The 20287-nt window shown below is 40.5% G+C and overlaps 1 protein-coding gene across 1 annotated transcript; it reads left to right on the top strand.

The window, feature by feature from the left end:
• Nucleotides 1–2547: 2547 nt before the first annotated feature.
• LOC116784887 (vascular non-inflammatory molecule 2-like) lies at nucleotides 2548–8758 on the top strand. Its single transcript, XM_032683911.1, has 7 exons — nucleotides 2548–2767; nucleotides 2872–3002; nucleotides 4085–4277; nucleotides 5289–5580; nucleotides 6458–6831; nucleotides 6985–7155; nucleotides 8164–8758. Exons 1-7 carry the CDS (start codon nucleotides 2555–2557, stop codon nucleotides 8281–8283), a joined length of 1494 nt encoding a protein of 497 aa, XP_032539802.1. The 5' UTR covers nucleotides 2548–2554; the 3' UTR covers nucleotides 8284–8758.
• The last annotated feature ends 11529 nt before the right edge of the window (nucleotides 8759–20287 follow it).

Consider the following 20287-nt stretch of genomic DNA (forward strand, 5'->3'; position numbering starts at 1 on the left):
TGTGGGTACAGATTCAGTGCAGATACTGTACTTGTGCCCTGGGAACCTAGTGGGTGATACCACAACTTTCTCCCAGGGAAAGGATCCGGATTTAAGGAAAGCACCCAGGAAAGTCTCATCTTAGCAGGAGTTGTGTGGCCACTCTCAGAACTGAGAGGCAGCTTCTTCGGATTTGCTCACTGCTCTTGCCAGTCCTCTGGATAATGGAATGCGTGCGCTTGTAGTATATAGCTTAACCCTGAATCTGGTGAGTATCTTGAATCCAGGATTTGGTTCCAGGCCATTGTTTTTTGGTTAAGGTATATTTGTATGTTGAGTATTTTCCTGTACAAGACTGGCATAAGCCATCATGGCACTAAATTCTTTTTGCTACAAAGATTGCATAACGCTTATTGTGAAATGTGTTATTGTGTAAAATGAGTCAAGCATACAGAAAGTAATCTTATACAAGTCCACCCATCACCCACATACCAACTTACTCTGTATAAAGACAAGGCTGTGTGTAGCCACAGATGGCAATAAACACTTCTTCGAGGGCAGTGCAGCCAAAAACCATTTTGGTACCTGACAGCTGAGTCAGAACCAAAGAAGGTAAGAAACTTGGGTAACCAAATACAAGTGATTTTTGTGCACATGCAACTTTAGCTTAAAGATTTCTTCTGGAGTGATCTGTAGGCATAAGAAAGCAGGTTGCAATAGGCAAAATTTAGAAATTGTGGTTCCTATTCATGATACTCTTCGAACAGAGACCTTTGGGCACCAGAGATCATCAGAGCTCGGATATTGAGTGGTGGGTGTGCTAATGGGTTTGCTCAGATAATCAGCCTGCCTGGCACCACCCTGAGATGTGCAGCAGCCCCCAAAGACCCTGAAGCTCTGAGCTGTTGCTGTGCTGAGCTGGGGTGGCACAGGTAGTGCCCATGCTGGGGCCTGGCCACTTGCCTCCTGCAACCATGCCGGCACCCCTCACTGCCAGGTTGGGGCAGGAATGTGTCCATGCTTGTCTCTGCCAAGATTTCCTGAACTTGTTTTCTTATTGTGACTCGGGTTTGCCTTGAGCTGTGTTACTGCAGCAATGCTATCCCTGAACTTTTTGTAAATCTGTCGAGTGATATGTTTCTTCAGCTGCAGCACAGTGGTGACTTCTCAGTGACTTCCTGCCGGGGGTGTAAGGCAGAATTGCTCAATGCTGGTGGCTCTCTTGCCTTTGATATTGTGAGACTTTCCAGGCAGGGTGATTGCATTTCCCAGTGTCTGTTGGCTTTCTGCCACCCTGGGGAATTACCAGGTTTCGTGCAAGACTTCCTCCTTTAAAGCCCAGTCTTTGTTTGCCCACAGCCTCCTCTTGGGTGACTTCCAGGCTCCAGACATGGGGCTTCCTAAAGCTTGTGCCTCTGCCATGTTTGTGGTGCTGTCTGCTCGGGAAGCCTGTCATCTGCAAACCTATGTCAAAGCTGTCTATGAGCACAACATAGTCTTAGAATCACAGAATTACTGAAGTGTTGGTTTCTCCTGAGGAAGCCTTGGTACTGATGGAGGAAAAATCAGTCTTTAGGGTGACACGACATAGTGAAGAGGAAGTTTTTTTCAGGATGAAGAATATTTTCTTTGGCTTCCTGCTAAGTGGTAAATTATAAACCAGGTTATGTTTTTTCATCCTCACACATATACCACGAGTTCTAGCTAAGATTTTTCTAGACCTCACCTGAAACTGTAGTAGTAATATTCTATTTACAAAATACTGTGCTAAAAAATTGCCTCCATGAGAAAAAAAAAAAAACAACAAACCTGCTTTCTATAGGGTAATTCAAATTGCGTTTTGGGTGCAAAAACTTCCTTTTGAAAGGACAATAGTAAGAAAAAAAATCTGTGTTGTTTAATTCTTTTCTCACAAAACAAGCAAGTATGTTTAGTTCTAGGCAGAGAGGTCAACATAGTTCAAGGGATAGTTTTGCAGTGTGAGCCCAGCAAGGAGGACACTCTCAAGGCACCCACTACAACTATAGTAAGCCACTGGCCAAAGCAAGAAGTATGGCAGGACCGCACGTCTCATAAGCGCCAATAGATCATCTGCACTCTGAAACATGACAGCTGTACTTCATGCAGGTGGTCTGCATTCAGCACTGGCTGAAGCTTTAACTGATGGCACCATGTGCAGTAAGGTTATATGTAGTAGTGTGCCCTAACCAAGGGAGTCTGGGGCTCGCACCAAGATGGGTTAAAAGCCTGGATAGGGATGTGCAAATGGAGTGTTCAGGTGCTCCTTCTAATGGAGCCCCTTGTAGATTAGCATTGCTTCTGGCAAGCTCTGTTAGCCTTTTGTTCTCCTTTTGTTTTAAACATTTCTTATTGGAAACAAGATCCCATTCCTAGCAATGTTCCTTTGACTTTTTATTGTAAATAAATGTCCTGATTGTTGGCAGAACTATATCGTACCTTCTCAGATTACTCAACAGGAGATTATTTCCAAAGCAAATTTATTAGTCTTTCCTCCTCCTCTTTCTATCTGCTTTATATTCCCCATGCCTGATCCAGGAGCTGTGAGGCACCAGCCATGCTCCCTTCCCAGCCTCTCCTGCATGCTGGGGTATTCGCACTTGCAGTCCTTCAGGCCCTTGCCTCCGACACCTTCATTGCAGCCGTCTACGAGCACGCGGTCATCCTGCCAGATCCCACTGACAAGCCTGTTTCTCCCGATGATGCTTTGGCCCTGATGAACAAAAACATGGATGTCTTGGAAGGGGCCATAAAGGAAGCCGCCCAGCAGGTACTAGATGTATCGTGAGGGTTGTTAATTAGTGTTTTCTGCTCTGCCTGACCCCCCTGGTTATATGTTGATGGGTGAGCTTTTAACAGAGCTTGTTGTGACAGGGTGCCCACATCATTGTGACTCCTGAAGATGGCATCTATGGCTGGCAATTCACGAGAGAATCCATCTACCCGTACCTGGAGGATATTCCTGCTCCAGTGGTGAACTGGATTCCCTGCACTGACCCCTCAAGGTGATTCCTTCTGCAGTGATTTATGTGGTTTCAAACTAGTATCTCATGGAGTCATGAGCAGCTGCCACTAAATGCATAGGAATTGCCAATTTTTTAATCTGTTAAAAATCACAAGTACTGTAGACATGAGATACATCAAAAAGAAGTCTTAATTAAATGGTAATGGGAATATGCCAAGTAAAAAGCATTGAGACAGTTTACTTTAAAACTTACAAAAGGATGAAATGAGGAAATTTTAGGCAAAATAATTATTTTAAAAACATGTAAAATTTTATCAATTAAGATCACTTGTGAAAATCCTGTAAGTATAAGCTAGTTTATTATCATATCAGATGCATAGATCAGACTAAGTGATGGAGTCCTCAGCTCATGTGGCTGAGTTATTTATAAAGCAAATTGCACAAGATATTTATCTAGATTTGAAAGAAATATCTTTCGGAAATCCAGCCACTTTCACAATTTGCTGTGTTACACAGAGCTCCTCTTAATCTGTGTCAGCAGGGGACACCAAGAGGACCGAGTTTGTGTCTGAGCTAAGCTTTTATATTCTTTTCTGAGACTTTACAAAGCTAGATTTCAGGAGTCCTCAGCTCTGTAAATGCTGTGTCCACTTTTTGCTAAAGGCTTACAGACAGCTGCCTAAAACAGAGTGAAGATTATTAAAAAATGCTAAAATTGTCTTTTGAAATCAAGGCTTAGAGATGCTTGAAAATTTATTTTTAAGTTGTTTTAAATTTATGTCTGTATATGATTTATTCTCCCCTTTGTTTTTTGAAGCTCTTCATATCTTGTGCATGTTAGCTGGGAATTCTATCCACACAGAAAATAACATTGTTAAGGGTACAGGAAAGAAGAACACAGGGACACCATTTTTTTTAAAGATAAAAGACACTGTCAATGTAAAATGATGCTATGAACAGAGAAGAAGATGAACAGAGAAGAAGATGAACAGAAACTATGATTTGATCAATTTCTTTTGCATATGGGGATGTGCAGTCAATAAAAGTATTTTGAATGCATTTCTTCTACAGATGCACTTAAACTTCTAGAAGTTTTTTCTTCTTTCACTGAAAATACATTAGATTTGGTCCAGCACCAGTGCAGGAACGACTCAGCTGCATGGCCAGGAATAACTCCATCTATGTGGTTGCAAACATTGGGGACAAGAAAACATGTAACTCCAGTGATCCCGGCTGCCCCAGTGACGGTCGCTACCAGTACAATACGGATGTTGTCTTTGGTCCAGAGGGGAAACTGGTGGCTCGTTATCACAAGGTAAGGAGGTGCTTCAGCATCACCCTGTAATTTATTATCAATATTTTTTTCATCTCTCTATCACAAATTTCAGCTTGTTTTTACAATAATTTCATGGCTAGGCTTCGCGAACGAAGATTTGGGAAGGCTCTATCCACATTTGCTGCAGGCACGCTGGTGGCTTATGAGGCCAATACGTGACAGACATATCCGATTGCAAAAGGCGCAGCAGAAAGACTCCTTAGATGGTGTATTTTGCAAGACACGGTTCTTTCTGAGTTGCCTTTTTTCCTCGAGAGTGATCCTGCGTGAGTTCTCAAAGGAGACAGCTGCATTATAGATGGTGTGTCTCCAGGCCTCCCGATTGGAGGCCAGAGTAGACCAGTTATGGTGATCAATATGGCCAAGGCTGAGATGTTGTTTCAGGGAGTCCTTGAATCTTTTCTTCGGGGCTCCTCTCATGCGGCAGCCAGTGGCAAGTTCACCATAGAGCAGGATCTTAGGGAGGCAGTGGTCCTTCATCCTTGAGATCCTGCACTTACAATAATTTAACATTATTATAAATTGTCAACCAGCTCAGGATGATTTGATGCAAGGAAGAATAAGCAAGTGCTTGACCAATCAGACATTATTCCCAGGCGCATCACAGATGCAGAGAGCTTACCAGCTGCCAAATACATAAAGGCTACATTTATGATAGTAAATGGTAAAGAAACAGTGACAGAGTTTTCCATACTCCATAAATGTTAGCTCATCCTTGATACATTCTTAGCCAAGTTAGTCTGCCAAGTCTTGGCAGAGTTTAGCATCTAATATTGGCTGGGCTTTGCTTCCAGGAGGTAGATGGGGCACAGCTACCCCATTTTGTAGGTGGATAGGGTCAGCTGGATGGTTTTAAACCAGCTGTGCAGGCTGGCTCAGGTACCTCAACTCCCAGCTTTGCTTTAAAGCCTATCTCAGATGCAAAATAGGTGTTCCTAATCTTGAGGTGTTTTTTTTAAGTTTCTAATATGCCATTTTTTTCACTTGCAGTACAACCTGTTTAGAGGTGAAACTCAGTTTAATTACCCAAAAGAGCCAGAAGTTGTCACCTTTGAGACTCCCTTTGGGAAGTTCGGCATTTTCACTTGCTTTGACATCCTTTTCCGTGAGCCTGCAGTGGTCCTGGTGAGCAAGATGCAGGTGGACACTGTGCTCTTCCCGACGGCTTGGATGAATGTCCTGCCATTTCTGACCGCAGTTGAGTTTCATTCTGCCTGGGCTATGGGCATGGGTGTCAATTTACTTTCAGCAAATACTCACAACATCAACTTTGCAATGACAGGTGAGTTGCATTCAGGAATTGTCCTCAGATTCAGAAGCAGGCAGAAATGTTTTAGACATAGTGAAGTGTCAGGAAAATAGTGTTTTAATCAGACTAAAGATCTTCATGGTACCGTCCTAAATGTAATAAACACCTTCAGGCATTAAAATGTTGAATGTACTGGAACAGGTAAAATTAGAAAGCCCATGACATTAAATTTTGGTAAGTTGAAAGTGGAATTTTATTTCAAAAACAGCACAAAGTTTCACTTAAATTTTCATTCTTTTGTTTAGAAGCAGCATTTTTTGTTTAAAATTCAATCAACAGTTAAGTAGAGAAAAAATGTTTCAATTGAAACAATAATGTAAAACCAAAAGGAGGATTCCTATTGTATATTGAATAAAATATTTTCAGATTTTGGGGCTGCTAAGGAATTAGAGATATATATGTTTTGTTTTCCTCTGAATAGGTATTTCTGCCTTTTTTTTCCTGTAAACTGAGAAAATGTTGTTGTAGCTGCATCTGTAACTCTTCTCTGAAGCCTGAGTGAAAACCACAAAGGAACATTTTTGCCTGCCCTAAATAAACTGAATTGAGTTTAAGCCACAACCCTGTGTTTCATCCAGTTAAACATAACTACCCTCATGGTTTCCTTATTTGTCAAATATGCCCCTCTTAGAGCCCTGATCTATATTAACATGAACCTAAGTTTTAACACTATGATGGATATTTTAGCAGTTCTGTGTTTTAAAATTCTTCCAAAACTCTCCATAAGGTATTGACAGAAAATACTGTCACTGGCAAACAATACCAGTGTGGCATGGGGGGCTACTGGTCCCCCTGCCAAGCCATGCTCTGGGGTGCTGGCTAACAGAGGGCTGCTGGTTGTCCTTGACAGGCAGTGGGCTGTTCACTCCAGAAGGACCTGCCGCCTACCATTATGACACTGGAACTGAGGAGGGATGTCTCCTGCTAGCAGAGTTGAGTGCATACCCCTGTCTTTCCCCCACTTACCCTCCTGCCATCAACTGGAGTTTGTATGCCACAAGTATCAAGAAATTTCCAGGAGAAAATGACACCTTTTCGGGATCTGTCCGGCGGGATATATTCACTTTCAGTGAACTCAGGCGCAAAACTGGAAATTACACCGTTTGCCAAGGAGACCTCTGCTGTCATCTGGTCTATCAGATGTCAAACAAGAGGAAAAACGAAGTTTATGTCCTGGGTGCATTTGATGGGCTTCACGGTTCTCTCATAAAATACCATTGGCAGGTAATTGGTTTTTTAGGGGTGAATGTGGCTACCCCAACCACCCCAAACCACTTGTCCGCTACTGCATACTGAGAACTTTTCTTGATATCAAATCCAGCTCTTGATTTTGAAAGTTTAGTGGTGTTTTGCCTTTCTTTATCCTCCTCCCCACAGATATGCACACTACTCAAGTGCAAGAGCACAGACCTGGACACATGTGGGCAGCCAGTGGAGACGGCTCAGACCAAGTTTGAGATGTTCTCCCTCAGCGGCACATTTGGCACCAACTACGTCTTTCCAGAAGTGTTGTACAGTGGGGTGCAGCTGGCCCCTGGGGAGTTTGAGGTAGAGGGGGCACCCTGGAGTTGTTTGATGCAAAGTTTTCCAGGCTGTGGTGCTGAAAACTGGCATGTCAGCAAAGTCCCACCCAAGAACCACTTTCATTGGTTTTGCAAACTGTAATTCAAAGGGACACATTAAAACAGGTGGATTGAATTATATCCATCATATCAACCTCAATGCTGAAGTTGAGAATCTCTCTAGTGTTTTCTGTAGCAAATACACCTTCCCACTTCAGGTCCCAAATCTATAAGCAACAGCTTTCAAGGAGCTATTTTCTGCAGGTTTCTGCTGATGGGCATTTTAGGAGAAAAAGAAATCGAATACTCTTGAGAAGTTGTCCAAATGAGAAAATTTGCTTAGGAGTATCATGTGTAAGAACAGAGATCCTACTCAGTTAAAAATGTTAAAACCAATTTTTTAGGGCTTTGTAGTGTTTATTTTTTTATTTGGAACTTAGAAGAGACAATGAAGACAGTGAAAAAGATCTGAAAAATTTTAGGGGAAACAAGGGTGACTTTTTTACAAGGTAGGGAATTGAAAAGCACTGTTCACCTTGCATACTTTTTTTTGAATGGGACTTCTGTAAAAATATACACATCAAAGAATTTATTGGTATCCTATGATCATAGTCTAACTTAAAAATTATATGTTGTATTTTCTTAACAAACGCATGCTTATTTTTTATCACAGAGGCTCTTAAAAAGTTGCTGGTATTCATAGTCTCTGAACAACAGTGATTTCAAATTGATATGTAAAAAGTAACTAAGAAAAGCTACATATGACCGGTAGCTTGAAATTTTCTACTTCCATCTGAAAATTGTTGAGGGGTCTACAAATAAAAAAAGGAAGGCTATGGCAGAGCCAGAGGGAATTCTGGTTTCTTTCATTATCATGATTGTTTAAAAGTGTTGCATCAAAATATTCAACATCTAAGGTCTATTCTTTCTGTACTATGCAATATTGCTACTTTGTTAATGGACTGTTAGAGTCATTCTTTCTCTTTTCAATTAGGTTCTACGTGACGGACGTTTGAAAAGTAAACATAGCACATCAAAACCACTCATAACAGCGACACTTTTTGGAAGACTTTATGAGAAGGACCTGCCACATCCTCTGCGAACCTCCCAATAACATGACTCCTTAGGTGTTACACAATCACCACAGACAGGAGGGGAATTTCCTCATGAAGCGCAGCAGTTATCCTGTATGATTCCTGTTCTGCAATCTTGCACTTCTGCTCAGCAATAAACCAAATAAACCAAACTGCGGCAGTTTGGTTTATCTAGGAGAAAGGGAAGTGATCACTCCGTTGTGTGTAACTTTTTAACAGTGCTTGAGTCAGAGGAATTATTTGTTAGTATGAGTGCTCTGTCACACGAAACTTTTAAGTAGAAATTTCATTTCCCCCAAGATATCATATAGATTGCTAGGACAAGAGTAAAAAGAAGTCTGTTACCAAAACATATGAAATGTGGTTTGTCATTTTACTGAAGAACAAATTTTCTCCAAAGAAGCCCATGATTTCTGTTTTTCCGTGTGCTGTGGCTTCTTAGCATGCAATTTTGGAGGATCTTTCCAGGAATTGTTTCATCCTGAAAATAAAACAGCTGAGCTTGTACTTAGGGGAGGGACTGTACCACTTGGGAGCAGTCAGTCAAAACAGGCAGGGATTCAAAGTTGTGCTTGCTGGTACCTGAGTTGTGGGGGTAGCACAGACTAGTCTTCTATCAAATAGAAGAGGTTTTGGTCAAACGTGGTTATGACTGACCTGTGACAACCCTAATCCCACATGACTGTTCCGTGTGTAGTGCATTTGGGGTCCAGAATTACAAGACACAGATGGCCATGCTAAGAGTGAGAATTGACCCTGCTCCCAAGCCAGTCTGGTACACTCCAGGAGCCTCTTGTGTTGTCCATAATGGACAACAGCTTGAGAAGGGCAAACCAGATTGACCAGGCTGCTTGTGAAGGTCTGCAGTGTCATCCTGTTTACAGGTTTGCACTGGGGTCAGCACAGTCAGGCACACACCATGTAGCAGCTGGGAGCTTCTCCCTGAGGGTGCTCCCCTTGGTCATGCTTCCCTGCCTGTCTTCAGTGCTGCTCGCTCAGGCCTCTGCACTTGAAAAGCTCAAGGAACCTCCCTGAGAAAGGCAAGACTTATCCTGACTTGTAAGCTCTGGTACTGAAATGCCTCCTAAACCAGTTTTTGATGCAAAAACATAACTCTGTCAGCTACCCCTGCACCCTGCTTTTTTGTTCTCTGCCTCTGGTACCTTTCTGTTCTAGGCTTGGTGATTCCTTGAGACAGCTCAGGCCTTGTCTCCAGCAGGTGGGTCTGGAAGAAAGAAGGAGTCCATCTGGGGGATCTGCTGCGTCCCACATCCCTCTCACCTCACAGGCACTGCCAGACCTGCCCACTCAGGCACGGAACTGGAGCCACAGCTCCTCCTACTCATGCGCCTGCTGCTCACCTCCATCTCCCCTTTGGCTGCACTTCTGGCGAAATACGTGTTATTACCTGTCCTAGAATTGTTCGAGTGGAAAAGAAAACAAAAACCAAAACCAAAACTGACAAAGGGGAACTGCTACTGGAATAGCATGTGAAAGCAATTTGTCTTTTTTTTTCACAATCAAAGCAGTTTATTAAAATCTTTTTTCACTGTTTGGCAATCGACAAAAAAAAAAAAGAAGAATCTGAAACCATTTTAGAAATAAATGCCTCATGGAATCATCAGTGATACTTTTGGAACAAATAAACTAAAGTCAGCAGTAGGTAAAAAGCAGCTTTACCAGCTCAACTGGTTAGAGCATGGTGTTAAAAACACCAAGGTTATGGGTTCTATCCCTGTATGGGCCATTCACTCAAGAGTTGGACTTGATGATCCTTGTGGGTCCCTTCTAACTCAGAATATTCTGTGATTCTGTGAAATACTTTGCAGGTTGATAGTACTCTAAATACTGAGTATTTCGGGAACTCTAGACATTAAGTTTATTATTACTAGTTTTATCTTTTTTCTATCACATGCAAAATTCCGAAAGTATCTGTAGCAGTGGAATCAGTGAGAGTTCATTAGTGTTAATGAAACTGGGCCCGTGGGAAGAAAATTAATTTTTAAAGAAATTTCTTTTTTTAATTTAACGGCAGATTTTATGCCATGTTCTGCTCACTTATCCCTACCCAGACTGTGATAATTGAACATAAAAATCTCTCGCATATTGCTTGCTGGCATTTCTGAAGTTTTGAGTACTTCCCAGGTACCTACTGACTGTCTTACGTTGTCAGAGCTGGACACAGATAGGATACAATTAATACTGCTAGTTAAATAGCTTATAGGATAGCAGAAAAGGACTCTTGGATTTCATCCATTGAGGGTGCAGAAGTCCAAGATTCTTTGAAAACTACACTAAAACTGTGAAGAATGGCAGACCTGCAGTTCAATGTGCTGCACAGCTTTCCTCTCCCTGAGAGGGTTCCAAGAGTGACATACAATGGACCTCTGAGGAATTTATTAATCCCTTTCCCATTTCTGATGACAAAGCAAGAATTTAGATCAGCAGAGAATTAAGTTGCATGGACTGTTGCAGCAGTCTCAGAATAGCTCCATCATTTTAACACACAAGAACCACAACCCCTGCATTTGGGTAAGGATTCCCTGGAGGGATTGCAAAAACCAACCAGATCTTCACCTCAGTGAGTACAGACACAAACTACAGAAATATTCAGGATACAGAAGCAGAGAGGTAATAAATGACAGATGCAACAAATCACATTTATCTGGAACAGTTTCTGTTAAATTCACAGAAGGTTAACCAGCTATGTAGTTACTTTCCTACCTGCTAGGTGGGAGTTAGAAGACACAGAATGTTAGCTCGTCTTTAGTAAAAAAAAAAAAAAAATAGAATCCTGTCCTATGCTTTCCTTATGAGACAGAATTTGAGTTTCTGAAAGAACTGGAATATTTACTGACTCTGGGACAGATGTGCCAGAGGAGGAAAATCAAATTAATTTATAAGTAATTCAGGTAAATGACCCCACCTCGAAAGCTACTACAGATGGTATCTTAATGAACCCCATCCTTTTCTGAGCTGGAAAAGCCTGCTCTTCACACGTCAATATTTCTTCCTTCTACCTTGATGCTGGCCAAAGCAAACAAGACTCACCAGTCCACAGTGTTTCTGATCCCACAGAAAGAAAAACAAGTCCATAATAGATTTTATTGATGTAAGATTTCAGATGAAGGTAGAAAAATACTCCATTAAACCAAATATGATCCAAACCTTGCATCTGATTTAAGTAAAACTGGTAACGATTTTAGAGAAACTTTGACTAAAATCTAATGTACTTTACTGTACATATTGAATTAAAGGAAGCAGGCCTTGAGGAAAAAACAATCTGGGTTTTTTTTAAGAGAGCAGGACTCTTCAGCCATGTCCTTGTACATATATTTAAGTCATCATGACCTCAAGCTATCCATTAAGTAATGTGGAACAGTGAGGTACAATCAGAGATTGTGCAACTATTATACCCAGTAATTCAAAACATCTGTACGCAGTAACTCAAAACTAGATGTTAATGAGCAACTCATGTTATCATAGGTGAATTACTGGCAGTGTGGGACACTGTTCCCAGGTACACTGAATTAGTGCAGGTATAGTGAGTGACAAATAGAATGGCCATGAGCTGAGTTTGAATTGCAGAATTTCTAATTAACCAACAATCAAATTATAAATACACAAATAGTGAAAATACACTGTAGTTCATTGGGAACTTACTTTTAAAAAGAAAAATTTTTCTTGCCTAAGAAGAAATCAAATATATCTGACACAGAGATATGAAAAGGAAGAGCAAACTGTGAAAAGCAGGCCATTAATACATAATGATGTACTTCCTGGTAGCTAAGCTGAATGACAGAAAGCCTTTGGCAGGTGTGAATAAAAAAATATGTGTGGTGCATTTCATAACTGGTGTCAGTTAGCTGTAACTCAAGAGTATCTGATGTCTGTATGTATAAGCACTGTATAAAAGCTTAAGTTTGATCAGTCATCATTATCTAACAACAGGCTTAAACATTTTTTTTGTTGAAGAGTTTCTGAGTCAATTTTTAATGTTACACTAAGCCTTTTAGATTGTTTATTCATGGTAACATTAACCTCTGTTTGCAGGAACTCTTCCAAATTCAGTATTAGACTAAAGAAAAAACAAGGGTTGTGCAACACTTAGTGTAATGACTCTTGCGTTTTGCCAAGGGAGTCTTACAATGCTACTTGTTTTCTCCTGAGTCTATTCTTACAGATCATTGTCCCTTTTGTCACTAAGGATGTGACCTGTATTCCTCCTTGACTTTCTAAGGCTCATCATTAGCTAATATCTAGATTTCTTACAAACACTTGCAATGTGGAAGGGAGAAGCAGCAGCAATTGCAGATAAGAACAAAATGGACTACAGGGGATGAAAAAAGGAGGTGGGAGGGGAGAAGAGAGAGATACTTTCTCTTCACCAGTCCTCACCCGCATGAACAAAAAGTTATGCAAGCTGGTAGAGGCACATTTAAACAGCTAAAAGTCCTGTTGCTGCCATCTGTTCCTTCTCAGTGTCATGGGTATTGAACAGGTGATAGCTAGCAAGCAAGAACTTGATAGAAAGTAATAAATTTAAATTGATTTACCTCTTCTTTGGTGACCTGATATTTAATTGATATACAGCACCTACTGAGAAGATAAATGAAATTTTTCTAGTGAAAAAAATAGGCTGCCCAGGCATGAATCCCTGAGACTGGGCAGCAGAAGGTAGGCATGAAAAGGTACAGCCTCTGACACTGGAAATTTCTGCACTAGCTGAGTTGCTGTTTCTGCAGTGACACAATACCAGTGATGTTCATGCACAGCATTGTTGCTTCCTGCTGCAGGAAACAACTGTGGAAGCAAAAGATGGCACTGCCAGGTTGCCCCCTTAAAAATGGCCCACAGTACAGTAGCGCTGGAATCTGCAGCGTATTGGGCTTGCAAATGGACTATTAGATGCAGTCAAATTTGTTCAATATTTCTAGGAAAACAGCATGTGTCTGTTAGAGTCAAATTCAGCATCAGAAAGACAACAGAGAACAGTCCATGAGAATGGAGGCTGCAGGAGGTTGCTTATTGACGTATAAACCTTTCTTAGCAACTTAAGGTTTCAGTGGCTTCCAGTGGAGTAGTCACACTTCCTGACAAGAATGTGACATTTCAAGACCTTGATTTCACCAAGAGTTGTTCTTCTTGTTCAGCCTGATGTTCTCTTGTGCCACCTTGCTAGTGCCATACTTTACTAACTCCCAAGCCCACCCCACACCCCCAGGGAGAAGTTACAAACTGAGCCCCACAAGTCCCACTAAGGGCTCAGAGAAACCTCAGGGGAGCAGAAGCTGAAAGGCCTGGCTTTCTACCAGTACAGCCCACCAACTGATGCACACAAAGTGACCCGAAGTGGGTCAATCTTCCTCTCTGGGATAACTTTTTTGAGAGAAGAATGCTCCTTCTTGGGTTCCAGAGCAATACTAAACCTCTTGTTGTTTGAAGATGATGGATGCCGTCAATGAGCTGCAGGTATAGTTCTCTAGTATGGTAAAAGGTATATAAATAGGAAAGCAACACCTCTTAAATCCCTGCTACAAAGCATATAAGCATCAGAGCATCACAAATAACTGACTAGCAGAATTTTTCATTTGAAGGAAATAATATCTTTTTAATCAGTCTTGTTCTCAGATATGGTCAAAGTGTTATGCTTAGAGTTTTTTGAAAATGTCCAGTCTGGGATAGACAAATCAAATTTTCAAAGATAACTGAAATTGTTAAAGTTTGTTAACATTACACAAAATTGAAAGGAGGGAGTGAAACACTGGAGAATCTTAAAAATAGTTCAGTGCTACTAAGTCCATCTGTACCTTGACCACAATGAACATTTCTCTTTATTTTGCATGCTTCTTTCCCTGAGCCTGGCTTTAACTTACTTCAAAAGGATTAATCTTTGCATACGCTAGTGGCTTGTGTCAGAATAGATTTATTACATGCTTATCTTTTCTGAATATTTTAGATTTACGTCATCTTGTTGATGAGATTTTCCATCAGACTGTAAACCAGTCAGACCAAGCATGCAGCCACTCAGCTGGGAGTTTCACGTGGGACGAGTCACTATCGCGCTGTGTCCACAGGCTCTGCTGGGTTGTGAGGAGGAAATAACTCCTGAGAAGGTACTGCCTCCATGTCATGCAGTCTGAAATACAATCAGCTGCTAATATACTAGTCTAGGATATTATTTTGTTTCAAAGATGAATCTACTATAGTTAGCACTGAAGGTAAGGTTGTTACTCTGCACAAATCACTGTGTTCTTCCTGTAATGAACAGCAATAGCACCAGCAACAATGAGATTTTGGTGATAGCTGAGAGAATGATTTTAAAAGACATTCCCAATAGATGAAAGAGAAACATAGCTAGGGGGCAAAACACTTTTCAGGCATAGCTATGAATTCAGAGTAAGGCTCTTTACTTTCTGTGAAGTTATTTGGGGCCATGAGGACAGAATAGAATCATACCTGTTTACTGCTCACCTCCTCCTTCCTCTGTGTTTGCCTTCTTGTTGGAGGTGGTGTTCAGAGGTCAACAAATATAGACAAAGCAGTCAAAGTCTTAAATTAATTCATGCTAGATTTTGGATGCACAGAAACACTGGAGAGGCATAAGAGACCTGCCCTGCTGTGCATGTGCCTCTGCTCTGGACACACAGAGCAGCCGGGGTGATTTGCCTGCTCTACCAGGGCGAGAAGCAAGGGGCTGCTTCTGCCCTCTGGAGCCCTGGTGCTGCTCTCTGGCAGACCAGTTTTGCTACTGAGTGAAGGCAATGAACTACATTACGGTATTACTTAGCAGGGCTACCAAATCTGCACCCTGTGCAGAGACAGTTTCTCAGCTTCATATGGATGTATTTGCTTTGCTGTTAAAACATTACTTTCTTGGAATCTCTTTTCCTCTGTGCATTTCAGAGATTTGTATTTATATTGGGGTTTAGATTTATAGCCTCATCCTAAGCATTACACTGAGAAAGAGCACAAACATTACATCACTCTGTATAAACAGTTATTTTTATTTGGCAAGGAAAAGTGATGGTTTCCACTGAAAAATTAGCAGACATTTTGACCTGTTTAACTACTTAATTATCTTGATATCTTAAAAGCTGCTGCTTTACTTTTATTCCAACAAACACACCTTTAAATACCACCCTCTCCATGCTCACAGCTTCCTTTAGAACTGTGGTTCAGTCCTTTCCAATGGGTGTGGGTCTTGCAGTACAAGCTGGTACTGAGATACTGAATATCAAACACTATGTGGGCTTGTGTTTGGTAGAAGAGTGAAGGGCATTTCCCAAAACAGCCTATACAGAGACTTCATGATGTGATCTCCAGCAGTTCCAACTGCAGGCAGCCTCCTGCCTGGAGGAGCACCTTCTGGACCCCATGCCACTCCCAACCCTGCTGAGGGAAGTTGTGCTCACCAACTAGCCCCAGAGCAGTCCCCCTGCTATGTTTTGCAAAGTACATGGTAGGTGTTTTGCAGCCCTTGGCCCCAAGAGGATTTTGGTAGGAGCAGGAAGGCTGGCCAGCTCCACAGATGAGGCTTTTCTTCTTCAGAGGTGAAGTCAAGATGAGAGCCCAGTCGCATTGATAGCAGGGACAAAATTGTCCTTTAATGTCACTGGGTCACTTTCTCTGCATTTTTAACTTTTAAAATAAATTCAGTTATTTCAAAGTATATAGGCAATGCTGGTAGTCAACAAGAGAGCAAACACGGCCTGTTCAAGGGACCTGTGCTCAAACCGGCCGCCCTCAGATTTCTTATTTGAACTTCAGCGCCACCAGCAAATTTCAGTGTCAAGCACACAGTGCTGGCAGACAAGATACAATTGTCATACGGACAGTATGTCTGATAAACCCTGCAACATGTTGTTTTGCATCATGAGGTTTTGACTCTTCCTCTTCATTTTATTTCATCTCCCTGAGAACTCCTAACACTTCCAAAGTCCTCAGCAGGTTTAAAAAGAAGCAGATTGTGTCCTGGAGAAATGTCACATGTCAGAGGAAGAACAACAAGTTGTAATTGAATTTTATTGCAAGCCAGGAACTGGAGGGAAACGCTCCTTGAGCAGACTTCCAGCCTGGCCCTGAGGGGAGGCAGAGCAAAACCCACACTCCATAGCTGGCTGCTGCCTGCCTGTCTGCAGCAGGGAAGACCTGCTCAGGGCAGGAGAAGGCTCCCTCCACCCAGGAAGACCCCCAAAGTTTTGCTGGTTGCTGCCAGGGAGATGCCTCTGAAACAATCACTTGAAACAGAGCTGCCTTTTCAGATTGTCCCCTTGAGTTTTGGCCACTGCATCACTCAAGGGAGAGGGCATGGAGGGAGAGCAGTGTGTGCATGCATGGATGACCTTTGACTAAGTTCCCACAATGAGCTGGCCACCAGACTTCTTAATAGCGACGAGTTCTGCACAGAGTAAGGCAACGTGGATTTGTTCCCCTCAATTTTACCTTCCTATAAAATGTATATGTCAAGACAGTAATTACCAAGCCCTAAACCTTCACTCCTCAAAGAGAAGTACCTGGCTGCAAGGAAGCACACAGCTGTGCATTTCAGAAGGGTGAAGGCCTCTTTCAGAGTCCAGTATTTGGGTACCTAAAATGTCTTTTTCACATTCCATCAAATCTGAGAAACCGGACCTGGCTCCTCTTCTCGACATACTCTCTCAATTCTCTCAAGTGGTTTTTCACTCAGCCCCATCATTTTTTCTGCACTTTTTTTCATTGGAACACTCTCTTCCCATAGCAAGGAGAACCTTGCAGTGCAATATGCCAGTCTGTCTATGAGTGCAGGCTCAAAAAAAAAAAAATAAAAAAAAAAAAAAAAAAGAACTGAGTTGCTTGTATTAATTTTGATTTTTGAGTACATAACATAACACAGTTAATCCAGGTCATCAGAGTAGTTTGCAAGAAGTAGTATCCTAAGGTACCATATTCCATATGCCCCTGAGTCATCCAGCATAACTGGGTTTTAGTTGATGGTCACCAGTCTTTGATACTCAGCAGTATCACTGTTTTAAAAGGCTGCATGATCCTTTGTGGAGCAAAAAATCGATGCTTCTTGTCTGTGAGTCTGGTATAACCAATAATAGGTGTTTACTTAAAACACTTTTTCAGTAGCTGTATCTTGCAAATAGCTGTTAATTGATGAGGCTATTAGATTCAGCCTATTTGTTCAGTAATCAGAAATAGGCTGGTAAATACACTCCGTGTCACTCTGTTCACAATATGCCTTTTCAGGAAAATCTTACATACTGCTGTAACCTACCTATACTTATGTATATTACTTAGCGAAGGGGGACTACAAGGTGTCTTTTGTTCTTTACTTAGATAATATTAGGTTGCTCACAATGTGACCATAACGTTTAATCAAACAAGTAAACTTACTTCAAATGATTTCAATTTACCTATAAATAAGGCCCATTAAACAAGTATGAGTGTAACAGCCTTGGTTTTGTTCTCTGAGTGGGTGACAAAATAAACAGTCTGAGTTAGTATTCATATCAACAGCTGCTCCTGAGTCAAACAGCCAAGAATATTATTCATCACACCAACACCCTCCAGCAATGGGGGGGGGGGTTTCTGGAGGCTGCTCCAGTTGCGGATTAAAAGCCTGTCCTCTCAAAATTTGTATTACCCAGAACTGTTACGATGGTGAAGAGGTTCAGCTGCTTTTTGAGATGGTCTTTAGAAGGAAGGAATACCACTCAACAAGAAGAAAACAAATGAGCATCAAGAGCAGAATTCTACCCAGCATAAAGGGAGAAAGGTAGGAGAACAGGCTTTTAAATGTATGTTTCTTCATAATTCCACTTTATTAAATTTTAACCTTTGTAATTATATACGGAAGGGAAGCATTCTGCTTTCTTTTTGAAAACTTCTTCAGAGGTCAACTCATTTGAACAGTTTGTCACAGTTTTCCATTTCATGCAAAGCCACTCACTATCTCAGTTTCCTCAATTCTTTGGTTGGAGTTTTGTCTTATTGTTTAAAAAAAAATAAAAATTTCCCTGAGAATATTACTTTTTTAAAAGAAAAACAATTTTCAGGGGAGATTGTATTTCTTTAGGCTAAATAGTTCTTCTATCAGAGAACAGCAGAGAAGCTATTAAAATTTTTAATCTTAAAGAAAACTAGAGATAACACATTAATTCTTTTTAGTTGACTTCATAGACTTTGTTACCAGATTAGTGTAATTAATTAACCATATAGAACAAATGAAGTTCAAAATCTATGTAACACATTTATAACCTTAATGGGCTTAAAACTTTTCTAATGATGCCCAGTATATACAGCTAAACTGGTGTTTAATTCTTTCTACTGTGAAAATTGAAAATTTGTGTCAATAAGTATCCATCTGGCTGTGTTTTCTTCGCCTTGGTGTAAATGATGAAATAAGGAATGACAGGTAGGAAAAGAAACATGAAGAGACTGACAAAAAGTGAAGGAAGAGGTATACGAAGTGATAGTTACAGTGAGGTGAAAAAGAGCTGAGATTGTGTTAAACATTAGTAGGCAGAAAAAAGGGGAAGCCAAACACCCCAATACAAATAAATAAATAAATAAATTTATTTATAAATAAATTTATTTATAAATTTATTTGGGTACCTAAAATGTCTTTTTCACATTCCATCAAATCTGAGAAACTGGACCTGGCTCCTCTTCTCGACATACTCTCTCGATTCTCTCAAGTGGTTTTTCACTCAGCCCCATCATTTTTTCTGCACTTTTTTTCATTGGAACACTCTCTTCCCATAGCAAGGAGAACCTTGCAGTGCAATATGCCAGTCTGTAAATAAATAAATAAATAAATTTATTTATAAATTTATTTATGTTTTATTTATTTATATTATTTATAAGTTTATTTATACATTATTTATAATTTATTTATAAATTTATTTATAATTTTATTTATAAATTAATTTATAAATAAATAAATATTTTCAGATTTCACACTTCCTGTAGGTTTGGATGCACCTTGTCCCTGGCACTCAGGTGTCACTGCCTGGCCCTACTTGAAAAATCCCTCTCTATAACACAGGGTAGCTGTCAGGGATTTGCAAGCTACCATTTATCATCTATATTCACTTAGCTTCCAGTGGCATGGTGTGCTTGTGATAACATTTGTTCCAATATGGGAAAATTTTTTTGGTATTTTGTTGCATTCTATCTAAAATAACCAGAGGCAGCAAAGTCCCAAAGCATATGGGTTAAATTAGTCCTGGCTGAAGTGCTATGTCAGTATTTTTCTGACTTAAACAATCATTTTATACTATAATGTAGTGCTACTGAGTAGCATATTCTATCGATCTTTATTTTTCACAATAACACTATCTTTCTGTTAATCAAAAGAAAACCAGGTCCTTCAACAATGAATATTGCTTGCCAAGTGCTTAAGTACTTTCACTAAAAGATTTCATAAAGAGAGTTGCAAAAGGGACATGCTACCACATACACAAGAGGACAGCAATATATGTGTCCTCAGATGCAAACTAAACCTGTGTTCAGAATGTTTCTTTCCATGTTTGTGCTTCGGCTAAAAACAGTATAAACGTAATAAATACTCATAACAGTGCTAAACTACTAGCACTGAAAACAATGCAGCCCAGCAGAAAAGATATTTGCTCATACAGCAGATAATGCTTCAGATTAGTCAGGTTCTTCCATTATATTTTGGCAGCAAAAGGGCAGAAAAGTTCTTTTCTCCTCTTAGATCTTTTACTTACATCTCTATTTACAGCTAGAGCCTGCAAGAATTTTTCAGGAAAACTTGATCTGGTGAGTCAGTGCCATTTCCCTAGAAAACAAGGCTTGTGGAAACTTTTTGGTCTCAGCAGGCTGCACAGTGTTCATCCTTCATAAATAATGAAATGTGAATTTCCTACACATTCAACTAAATGAAGGTGTTTAAAATTGCAATTTCTTTTCCATCCCTGCAGCTCTCCCCACATATAGAAGAGGAAAAAACCGTTGTAAATTTACCTCAGCATTAGGAAAAACAGTACTTGTTCTGCATACCTGTGTGGATTT

The sequence above is a fragment of the Chiroxiphia lanceolata genome, chromosome 3, assembly GCF_009829145.1.
Source record: "Chiroxiphia lanceolata isolate bChiLan1 chromosome 3, bChiLan1.pri, whole genome shotgun sequence".
Classification (NCBI taxonomy): Eukaryota; Metazoa; Chordata; class Aves; order Passeriformes; family Pipridae; genus Chiroxiphia; species Chiroxiphia lanceolata.